This window comes from Sceloporus occidentalis, unplaced genomic scaffold (assembly GCF_023333645.1).
Source record: "Sceloporus occidentalis isolate IW3139 unplaced genomic scaffold, rSceOcc1.0.p SCAF_5, whole genome shotgun sequence".
Classification (NCBI taxonomy): Eukaryota; Metazoa; Chordata; class Lepidosauria; order Squamata; family Phrynosomatidae; genus Sceloporus; species Sceloporus occidentalis.
Genome location: NW_028316985.1, coordinates 67,177,169 through 67,189,064, shown reverse-complemented (window position 1 = coordinate 67,189,064; position 11,896 = coordinate 67,177,169). Strand labels below are relative to the sequence as shown.

The following is an 11,896-nucleotide window of genomic DNA, read 5'->3' as shown; positions in this document are numbered from 1 at the left end:
AATTTGACAAGCTATTGCATTTTAGCTTCATTTTATTGCCATATTTTTCATCATACTCATTGTTTTCCAACTGTCACTAAATTGTTCATTTTCTTAGTCTGTTACATTCACGGGCCTATTTACTGTTTATAAAGCAATATGCACTTACAGGTTTTGGAGATGGCTTGGGCTCCGAGGGTCGCATGTGCAAGTGGGTCATCATTGCCTGAAGACGTTCACGTTCTTTAGAAAGCTGTTAAAGAAAGAGTGAGATCAGAAGCATTTTAGAAATGACTAATACAGCTATTTTATTTCATGTGAAACATCTTATCTTTGGAGACTGTTATAGGGTAATAGATCCTGCATATCAAATCCTATGTCAGTAGAAACTTCTATACAAAGAAAGGTAACTTTGGCTCTTCTGGGGGTTGGATTGAAGGAAAGGCCCAAGGAGGTTTCCTTATGTTTAAAAGGTCACGGAAAACAAATAATACTTCATCTTTTTGTCAATAAGAGAATTGGGGTCACCATTGCTTCACTGGTAACAAGTTACCAGGACCACAAATTAGATGGTCCATCTGTTTCTTGAAAGTCCTATGGACACTGTTAGCAATAGGCTAGTGCCAACAGCTGTGAAGGGGTGAAGGATGTTCACAGCACCGCGCCTGCTAGGACTGTCTGCACACTTCATCCATTCCCAATGAGGTCCAGTTAGAGCCCCCTGCTATCTGCCATCATCAATCTAATTCAATAGTGTGACAGGGACCAGGCAGTGTGAAATGCTGAACTCTGCCACTAAGCCGACATCTACACTGTACTGAGGTCTCATTACAACTGATGGACCTTACTTTTCTATCAGTCATAGAAAAGGGGGCAAAAAGAACTCATAATTGGTCACCCTGCAAGCAGAAATCCCATTCGGCTCTTTGTGTTACACAAAAGCCTTTGCAAATGGTAAACAGTGCCTTAAGAAACCCTTTAACCTGTTTCAGGAAATGCATCAGAATCATTTGCAAACTCACCTTTTTGATTTATTAGAACCAATTCCCAACTGATTTTTTAAAGCATTCGAGGCAACAATATTTATAATCTCAGATACTGACAGTACTCAGTTATTTGAAATGTAGAAATAAATTATCACCCAAATGTTTTTTTTTAAAAAAAGACAAAAGTATCATGCAACACAAAAAAGAGAGAAAAGCCTTAAGAAGAGTATTCCAGGAAGGGAGATTTGAATTCTCTAAAACAACACTAAATTTGTGGAATCAATTCATAAATCCTTAAAACATATTTTCCAGCCAAGTTTATAAAGCTGTGAATTGAATTGCTAGTGCCAGCTATGGTAGGCCCATGAAATCATTGAGATATAATTCATAATTCAATAAATGATTCAATTTAATTCCTATGCATATTCTTGTGAAAATAATTTCTTGATTTTTTTTAAAAAAAATCTTTTTGCATTTTGGACTTTTTTTTTTTTGCAAAAAAACCCAAAACTAATTAATTCTGTGCAAAACCCAGTGTTTTGTAGAGCCCTGGTGGCGCAGTGGTTAAATGCCTGTACTGCAACCACTCACTCAAAACCACAAGGTTGCGAGTTCAAGACCAGCAAAAGGGCTCAAACTTGACTCAGGCTTGCATCCTTCCGAGGTCGCTAAAATGAGTACCCAGACTGTTGGGGGAAAATTAGTTGTAAACCACTTAGACACTGCTTAAGTGGTATGAAGCGGTATATAAATGAAGCTTCTTTGTTTGTAGTTTGTTTGTACAAAATCCAATATTTTTGATCAAAACATTTTTATGAAATTGAGCAAGAAAAGGTCCTAAAATGTGAATATATTGCAGACAGGCTGACTTATTTTGATGAGGCATTTCGATATGTTAAGACACCATGTCTCCTCTAGAGAGAGAAATGTTGAGAATATTATTTACACCTCCAATCTAGACTATAATAATAATAATAATAATAGTTATTTATTTATACCCCATTCTAGTAACTATATAAAACAAAAAGGAAATGCATACAGCAATTACAGATGCATTTATTTAGATTCAGAGTCCGCTTATACCCAAAGGCTTAGGGTGGGTAATTAAAGCAAAAATAACATACTGTATTCAATTTCTAAATAAAAAAAGAAAAAACTTAATTCTTAGTCACAAAGGTGAGATCAAAAGTGGAAGCTCTGCAATGCTTTCAAAGACTGTATGGTAAGAAAGGGTTCAATTTCAGCTGTTACTTCTGCTGCCTGAATGTGACATGTAGATGGTATCATACAAAACAGGAGGAAGACATATATTAGATAAATAACATTTATTTATTTATTTATTTATTTATTTATTTATTTATTTATTTATTTGCCACCTTTCTGCCAGAGGGAAACCTGAGGTGGATCCCAGTTGTTACTGAATTGGCAAGTTTTAAAGAGATTACAAATTAAACCTAATTTTGCCACAGCATCCATCACCAACATCCATGATCATCATCAACACAGTCATCATCACTTTCATTGTCACTACTACCACTATTAAAATAATAAAATGTTCATAGCATAACATGTTTGCTCTGGCAAAATGGAAACCCTAGAATCCTGCCAATGTTATCTTAATCCTTCTCTGGTTGAGGCTCTTGACTATTCTGCTATCTAGTCCATTCAGCTCACACTGGCTATACAATCTGGCTGACTCCTGTACCTCGGCGTGCTGAAGGTGAGCCGTCAACTTTTTCTCACCCCACCCCAACATTATCAAATCTGTACTCTGGGTGACTACTTTGAAGGTTGATTTATATAAGACATGCAAGGGGTTATAATTTTATTATGTTTGGGTTATGGATAGTTACTGCTCATATTTAACAGAAAGAAGATCATGAGATAAAAGCTATCATGTGAATAGTGAAGTCATTATATGACAATTGCTGTGTAACTTGGTCTTCAGGAGATGGGTAGGGAGCAGGAGCTCTGGAAATATTTTACTGCAACCTTTTATACTTTAACCCTAGTTCTTACTCATAACTTTATGTAATGGGTTTGAGGCAGATGAAGTGAGCACAGCACTGCTGTAAAATCCTGTGATGCAATGCTGGTGAAACTAAGGGGCACAGGCTGCATATACCCCCCCCCACACACACACACACTCCCCTTTTGTCACAGAAATGGAAAATACTGAAATTTTCAAGGCAATGATGTCTGATTTTATTCCTTGTTAAAAGATAACCTCACTTGGCCTAAAACAACCCAGGGGTTCCAAAACACTCCAGCTCCATGAGATATGAACCATTTTTTGTTAATTTATTTTTAATTGATCGTGGAGGTGTATCCAAGTCCTGTGCACCCATTAACTGTGGCAGTTATCCATTCCTATTCTATTGAGCATATATTCCTGGCCCCAAAATGAGGATGTAAAGAGGAATATGAGAAGGTCAAATGGGAGGAAATGTATATGTACATGTACACATATTTACACTTCACTGGCATTTATCAACAGTTGTCTTGCAAGGCTCAGAGAACTATCATGAATTTGAGACACACTCATAGAAACTCACGGCATAACCTCAGGAAATCACACTCTCAGCCTCTAAGGAAGGCCATGGCAACACCTCTCTGAATAAATCTTGCCAAGAAAACTCTGTTATAGCTTTGCCCTAGGGTCACCTTAATTCAGAAATCACTTGAAGGCACACAACAACAACAACAACAACAACAAAGATTAGGCAATGTCAGAATTTCACTGTGTGTAAATTATTACTTCCTAAGAGGTCCATACTATATTTGACATTGAAATCCAATGGCCATTTATCAGATTGTTGAGTCCTAATGAGCTAAATGGCACTTTTATTAGAACTCATATTTAGCAGAATGCACTTCCCATAATTATAATTTAAAAGTAGGAATGAAAATTTTACAGATCTTGAAAATGTTCATAAACATTAACAGTTTGTGTAATACAAAAGCAAATATCTCAACAAAATCAAACATGTCCAGAAGATGAATATTTTCCAAACCTGTATTTCTAATTGCTGAACCACTTGCATTTGCACCCGACACTGAGCAGTGCTTCTGTCATCCAATGCATGTTCATTATTAAGGTGCCTAGTAAAAGAAGAAAAAGAATTTTACAAAATCCCATAACATTAGATGGTTATTGGTAATCTTCTGTATCCCACAGCATGGGGATGCAAGCAGAATTTTAGCTAATGGCAAAAGTGAATGTTTCTCCATTAGTGAGGCAATATTGAAAGGAAATAAAGTTCAAACAAAACAACATAAGCAACAACTGCTCTTGCAACCAGTAACCAGAAACTGGAAAGGTACAAGAGACTGAAGAAGAAGTCTCCCTTGGTCAAACAGCCACAGAGTAACACTGGATTCATGTAAGAAGGTTTCTTGTCATAGGAAGTGTCACTAAAGGCTTTTTTTTTAAAGGCGCCTATTTTGGAACAGGTGAATGGGCTGGACTAGGAAATGTAACAGGCAACATGTGCAAATGGGGCAAAGTGGTGGAATGGTAACAAGCAAATACCCTTCTTTCAAATAACACTCTTTCATGTCTGTTCTCATATATGAAAGCTGGGTAGTGGTGTCACTTGGTGGGTGTGGGGGGTACGGCTCATAACAGGTGAGATTCCATAGGAGGGGGTGACACCATGGTGGGGTCCTCCTCCCACTGCAGCAAAGGGGCAAGCATGTCCCTTATGGAGGGAGCTGGACTGGCAATGAAGCCATGAGGGATGAGCAGCAGGGGGGAGGGTAAGCTACTATCACTATCCCCCTTAACAGACCCTCCCACCCCACTAGATGGGAAGGAGCTGAGGTGAGAGCGGTGGCAAGGGGAGCGGAGGAGATGAGGCATCACTTGTGTCTTTGTTGCTGGCCTGGCTCTTTCCCTGGGGAGGGAGCCGAGCTAGTGACAAAGCCACAAGGGGCGAGGAGTTGGGCAGTCTGCCCCCGCACATACTAGGTGTCACCAAATCTGGTGATGCCATTGAAGCTGGGGGCTACATATTTAAATTCAACTCCAATCCTTACATGATACAGCCTCTCTCACTATTATTTCCAGGCAGACCTAAAGTCACATATGCAGTTGCCAAGTAATGTACTCTTTCCTTCCTCTCATCTCCCACATTATGAAGCACAAGCTGTTTACCTGCTTAATAACTAAGTCATACCCATAACTATGAAATGCCGTTGTTTGAAGGACACAAATTTCCACTTTTCATCACAGGGGTGTTTCCTCAATTTTTATGACAATGTGGCAAAAAAAAAAAAAGCCTATTTAAATGAGCAGGGAAAATCTTAGGTTACAGAGTTGTACAAGAAGGCTTATTTTCCTTGGTGGTATTATTAAACGAAAAAGAGGGAAGGAATGAGGAGAGGAAAAGAAAAAGAGAGAAAATAATATAAGCAAGCGGAAATGGAAGTGAAGAAATTGATCTGAAAATAATAAACAGAGCAAGTACTCCATACTTCAGGTCGAGTCTCTCTTATTCAAAATGCTTGGGATTGGAAGTGTATGGGATTTTGAAGGGTTGGGGTTTGTTTTTTTGTTTTTTGTTTTGGATTTTGGCATATACATAATGAGATAACTTGGAGGTGGGATGCAAGTGTAAACATGGAATTAATTTCTCTTTTGTATACACACTTTATATTACACACATATTACACAAAATGCCATAATCTTAATGTAGTGTGGGGACTGCTGTGGAATGCAAGAGTTTTAAACACGCTTGCATTCCACAGCAATCCCCACACTACGGAAAAAGTAACAGATGAACTGTGCCATATCAAGTTCTCCTGAGTGTGTGATCAACCTGACTGCTCATTTAATTCCCGAGAGGGACATAAGAGGCAAGTTTTAGTGGATTTGAACAAGGACTTGAATATTAAAGAATCTCGAGTGGTTTTCTATAAAAATCAAAACAGGTTGTTTTAAAGATGTTTACTTGTTTTTCTCAAGCTTCTGAAAAAAAAATCATAATTTGCTTCTAGAAACAGGTGCAATGCCCCAAGAACAACCAGCTGTATAAAATAGTTTTAAGTGTATCTGTGTTAATCATGGCCTAATGACTGATCTTCAAATTACAGTAAACAGCTAGAAAGTTAATTGATGCATTAATTTGCTGTGTGACACGTTACAGAAGTCTGGTCTGCACTTTTCAGATATTTTAAATGACGTCTCTAATTTATTATTGCAATTTACATCTTAACATTTGGAAGGGTTAATCTGATACAAATCTAAATTATTCACAGATTTCCAAATAAATATGACAGAGTAATTTTGAATCTAATAAATATGGTATTAAGTAAAAAATGCTGAAACACATAGGTACATAAAAGACTTGTATGGATGAATACCTATTGCCCTAACATGTGATATTTTGTACACCCATACAGATTTTGACTGTATGGGTGATATGTGTAGGGTCTATAAAAGTCTACTGACAAGAAGTTGACAGTATTCTTTTGTACAGTATCTTCATGGCAATGAAAGCAAAGCAAATTTCTGTAAATAAAGCAACTGTTAAAAAAAGCTTACTATATTGGAGGGAAACTGGAAGGAATGCTAATGTTATGTGAAAGGCAATAGAATGTAAACTAATGCATGATCTAAAGGGGAAAACAATCCCAGTACTATTATGTATCAATAATGTTGTGCATGTATCTTTTAGATTTCTTAGTATTTTTATTATTATTTATTGGAATTCGACAAACCTTAGGGATTTTTTCAACTACTAGCAAGTGCCTACCAACCCTTTAATACAACCATAGTGTTTCACTCATACTGTGGAAGGTATTGGCACAATCCCTCAGTTTGAACAGACTTATTATAGATCTTACATTTGTGCTGATCAGTGGCATCTGTTTTCTTGACTGGGAGCTAAAGTAGCATAGTGAACAGAGTACTGGACTTTGAAAGAGAAGAAGCCCATTCAAATTTCTACTCTTCCAAGAAACTTCCAGGGTGAACTTGGTTACTCAGGGGTTGGCAACCTCCAGCCCGCGGGCCGAATCTGGCCTGCGGGCGCTTTTCCGCCGGCCCCCAGTCCCTCCCGCGGCCGAAATGCCGCCGATTTCGGCTGCTTCGGCCGCCATTTTGTCCTTCAAAATGGCGGCGAAGTCTCATGCGACCAAAAAGGTCGTGTGAGATTTCACAGCCATTTTGAAGGACAAAATGGCGGCGCCCATTAAGAGGCCCGTTGCGGCCTCCGAAGCCCTGAAATGGGGCTCCAGCAGCCGCAACGGGCCTCTGGGAGGCCTGTTGCTGTCACTAGGGCCCTCCAGGAGGGCTCCGATGGTGGCAGCGGGCCCCTGGGAGGCCAGTTGCCATCGCTGGGGTCCTCTAGGAGGGCTCCGACGGCGGCAGCGGGCCCCTGGGAGGCCCGTTGCCATTGCTGGGTCCCTCCAGGAGGGCTCCTGCGACGGCAGCGGGCCTCCCAGAGGCCCGTTTCCTTCGCCGGGGTCCTCCAGGAGGGCTCCTGTGACGGCATCGGGCCTCCCAGAGGCCCGTTGCCTTCGCTGGGGTCCTCTATGAGGGCTCTGACGGCGGCAGCGGGCCCCTGGGAGGCCCGTTGCCGTCGCTGGGTCCCTCCAGGAGGGCTCCTGCGACGGCAGCGGGCCTCCCAGAGGCCCGTTGCCTTCGCTGGGGTCCTCCAGGAGGGTTCTGGCGGCGGCAGCGGGCCCCTGGGAGGCCAGTTGCCATTGCAGGGGCCCTCCAGGAGGGCTCCGATGGCGGCAGCGGGGCCCTGGCTTCAGGGGCCAGCAAAGACGGGGAGGCCTCCAGCGCTGGTGGTCCCCGCCGGCTCTTTCCTGGCCTCTGACAGGGCCTGGGGCCCCGTCAGGGGCCGGCAAAGAGGAGGTGGCCTGGTCCCTGGGGGTGGAAGCTCCACCCCAGGGGGTGGAAGCCCCACCCCCGGAGGGTGGAAGCTCCACCCCCGGCTTCAGCCCCCCAGTTGTCTGAGGGACACCAACCTGGCCCCCGGCTCAAAAAGGTTGCCTACCCCTGCCCTAACTGAATAAACCTTTCAGGGTTGTAGTGATGGTAAATGGAGGGTATATATACCTCCTGTAATTCAGGGAAAGGAAATAATAAAATTGAACGTTGATGCCATTGAAATAATGTTTAAACATTATTTATATCTAAATAATATGTTTAGATATATTGATATAGGTTGCCATATAGTGAAAGAATGTAAAAATGTAATACTTAGTACTTGGATAGTCAATGGATACTAGGCTCTATCCGAGGCAAAAAACAGCTTCTCCCCATATGTAATTTGAAAGATACTTATAACACTCTTCTCTGTCGTGTATCCCTCAGAATGTGAGAAGAACAAAAAAAGCTCTTATCTTCTTCATGCAACAGAAATAAATGCCATATTTCTGTCATGTAGGATTAGTAGGAAAGTTTAGGTTAAGTGTCCTCAAAGCAGGCTGATTTCTGTTTTGCTGTGTGTGTGTGTGTGTGTGTGTGTGTGTGTGTGTGTCTATTGAAAAAAGTTAAGATTTTATGGTATAAATAACATAGTTAAAATGCTTCCAAATATGAAGGATAGAAAACAAAGATTAGTCTAGAATACACACTGGTAGATTAAAATGTCTTTTGTAACAAGTATCTATATCAGCATGAAACAAAAAAGCAGCATGTATGCATGGAAACTGGAATGGATTTACTTCAAATGACATCAAGCCATCTCAATTAACTCCTATGTAACTTGGTACTTTGTCAGTTTCTACTTAGGACTAAAATAGCAAAATACTAGAGGTCAGGGCAGACGTAGCTAGGGAGTGGTCTAAAGGGGAATTCAAAAAGAACCTGCCTCAACTAAATTCAGCTCTGGTTTGTCCTATCTGGAGCCTCACTTTAATGAAAGCTTTTTTAAAAGAAAGGTCATCCCATAATATTTTAACCAGATCACAAACTATGGCTAATTCTTTCAAAAGTATTTAAACTGTAATAGAAGCCATTAAGAAAAATTTTGGACAGCTAGTCAGTGAAGAAAGCCAACAGAAAGAGAATCAACTGATTTGAGATGTGGTGCTGGAGAAGACTGTCGAGCATACCTTAGACAGCCAAGACAACAAATAAATGGGTTCTAGAATAGATGAAGCCTGAACTCTCCCTGGAAGCCAAGATGACTAAGTTGAGGGTCTCTTACTTCATGTGAAGGCACGAATCATTAGAAAAGAAAATGATGTTAGCAAAGGTAGAGGGCAAGATAAAGAGAGAAAGACCATATGCCAGATTGATGGACTCAATCAGGGAGGCCCCAGGTCTGGGTCTATAAGACCTGAGCAGAGACTGAGAAGAGAGTGTCTTGGAGATGTCTCATCCATGGGATCACCATCAGTTGAGATCTATTTGAGGGCAGTTAACAACAACAAATGTTTTACAACACAGTTTTATAGCATTAAACTGAACTTCCCCCATGTCTGTAATTATTTTCTTTTAAATAAAGAAGCTCTTTGTTACAGAACAAACTGATAACAGAGGCGGGATACAGACGGGCAGGAGAAGACGTCTTGGAGGTGTATTCTGCTGAATACGGAGCCTCCAGACCGCCCGCCCCGGGGACGTGCTTCAGGTGTCGGGGCTTCCACACGGGGGGCAGTGAAGACGCCTTACCTGGGTCCATTTCGGACCCGTAGCTTCTATACCGCCGCCTCGGAGGACGCCGCAAAGAAAGGGGCAGCTTCCGCACGGGCGGCCCAAACCGCGGCTTTTTTTTTCCTTTGCCGGCTGGCGGATGCGCAGCTGCGCAGCTGCAGCGCTAAGCAGCGGCGGCAGAAAGCCTATGGGCACATTTAAAGCGCCCAAGCCCCTTTAAAACTTTTTTCCCCGCCCTGCCCAAGAACAAAGGTGGCAGAGGAGAATGTGGTGCCCATCCTGGTATCATGCGTCATTCTGCACAACATCTGTGAGACCAAGGGCAGGGTCCTGGATGAGGGCATGCGATATAGGCGCCGTTTTGTGCTGCCCACCCTGGGAGCAATCACGGCGGATGAAGAGGATGCCAAGAAGGCAGCAGAGGAGGATGTGAGGAATACCCTGGCAGATTTTTTTCTGACAAGGAGAATCTGAAGGATGGCTCCTGTGCCATCATCTGTGATGTCAGAGTGCAATGTTCTGTAATAGCATAAGCACATGAATAAATGTATCCCATTATCCACAGTTTGAGTCTGCCTATCATTCCTGATCTGTGCTGTGGGCATGTTTTGCCATGTGCCTGAGGGAGACACACACAAACACACACACACAAAAGGTCTCCTGGCGCCTGTTTTCCTGGGTGAAAAAGATACATCAGCTCCAACTGCCAATTGCCCCTTTGACAATGTATCAATCCCCCTCAAATTCAAGCTTTCCTAATGGCCCATTTGAATGTATCAATAGGGCACCCAGAGGGCATCTATTGGGGGAGAGATTCAAACTGCTCCTCTGAAAGCTATCATTGGCCTAGGACCACCTTGGCCTAATGGCCCTGAGCCACAGGTGCCCATATATACCTGTGCGCAACTGTGCAAGACCCCAGGACGGCGATCAACATGGCAGCGCCACGCAGGAGGGTCCCGGTCCGAATCGCCTACTGGACGAACGAGGAGGTCGGGATCCTCCTGGACTCCCTGATGCCGCAGGCAGCCACTCGAAGGGTGATGGCCAGCACCAACAAGCCCAACCGGGGGTATTTTCTCCAGGCGTCCCGTGCCCTCGAAGAGCGAGGGTTTCGAAGAAAGATGCATCAGTGCAGAGTAAAGTTTAAAACTCTGAAGGCATCTTTCTTCGAAACCCTCGAAGACTTCGGGGAGCACCCCCCGGTTGACAGGCGGCCACCATTCTTTGAGCAGCTGAAGGACCTGTGGATCAGGGGAGATAGGCCCAGGCCGGAAGATCGCCGTCCTCCAGGTAAGCCAGAGCTCTTGCCATGCCCTGTCCTCCCCTCCTTGACCCTTCCCTTGCCCTCCTCTCCTTCCTGCATGGTGCCAATGCCATCCCTCCTCTTCCCTTCTGCAGCGTGCGGCCGAGGCGGAGGGAGGGAGGGCACCGTGCCAGGTTGCCCTCTCCACCATCCTCGGGGGACGAGGATGTCCCCGAGGGTGGGCCACAGCCAGGACCAGCTGCTGTGGCCCCTCCGCAGCCAGAGCAGGCTCCTCTGGCGGCAGGTAGGTCCCTAGGGTGAGGGGTGGGGGTTGCCTGACTGCAGCCCCCACGACACTTGTGCCCTCGTCTGCCATGCCAGCATGGTAACTTGGGCCTTTTCTTCCTCTTTTGCAGGGCTTGAAGTCCTTGCTGCTGTCGCCGCCGCTGAGGAGCCTGGCCCGAGCCGCCACCTGCCAGGGGAGCCAGGGGACTTGGCCCTCGATGCCAGGACCCTGGATCGAGTCCTCCAAGCCCGGTAGCAAGGTAAGTGCAGAGGTGAACCCAGGCAAGGGAGCGGGGGCACCCAGAAACCCTGCCTGTGGGAGTGGGTGATGGGCTCCACAGGCTGACCTGTCTATTGATCTCTCCTGGTTCTGAACGGCCCTCTCTTGAACTTCCACTGCCCTCACTTGCACTTCTAGGTTCCTCTCTTGAAATCCCAATGCCCTCACATTAACTTCTAGGTTCCTCTCATGAACTCCCAGTGTCCTCTCTTGAAATCCTAGTGCCGTCTCTTGAAATCCCAGTGCCCTTTCCATGAGCTCCCTGCGGGACTGTCTGCCCCTCCTCACGGGCGGCTAAAAACGGGGCTTATTTTTTTCCTTTGCCGGCTGGCGGATGCGCAGCTGCGCAGCTGCAGCGCTAAGCAGCGGTGGCAGAAAGCCTATGGGCACATTTAAAGCGCCCAAGCCCCTTTAAAACTTTTCCCCCCGCTCTGCCCAAGAACAAAGGTGGTCTCCTGCCAGCTGGTGTTGGCATCCTTGTCCGCTTGCACTTTGCCAGTGTCACC

The 11,896-nt window shown here is 44.2% G+C and overlaps 1 protein-coding gene across 1 annotated transcript in view; it reads right to left on the bottom strand.

The window, feature by feature from the left end:
• FOXP2 (forkhead box P2) overlaps window positions 1–11,896 on the bottom strand; it is a 475,962-nt gene that overhangs the window by 46,450 nt on the left and 417,616 nt on the right. Inside the window, exons 11-12 of the mRNA XM_089524323.1 lie at window positions 3,980–4,067; window positions 149–232 (exon numbers count right to left, since the gene is read on the bottom strand). Of these exons, the coding sequence (XP_089380449.1) occupies window positions 149–232; window positions 3,980–4,067 (172 nt within the window). The remainder of the gene's footprint in view (window positions 1–148; window positions 233–3,979; window positions 4,068–11,896) is intronic.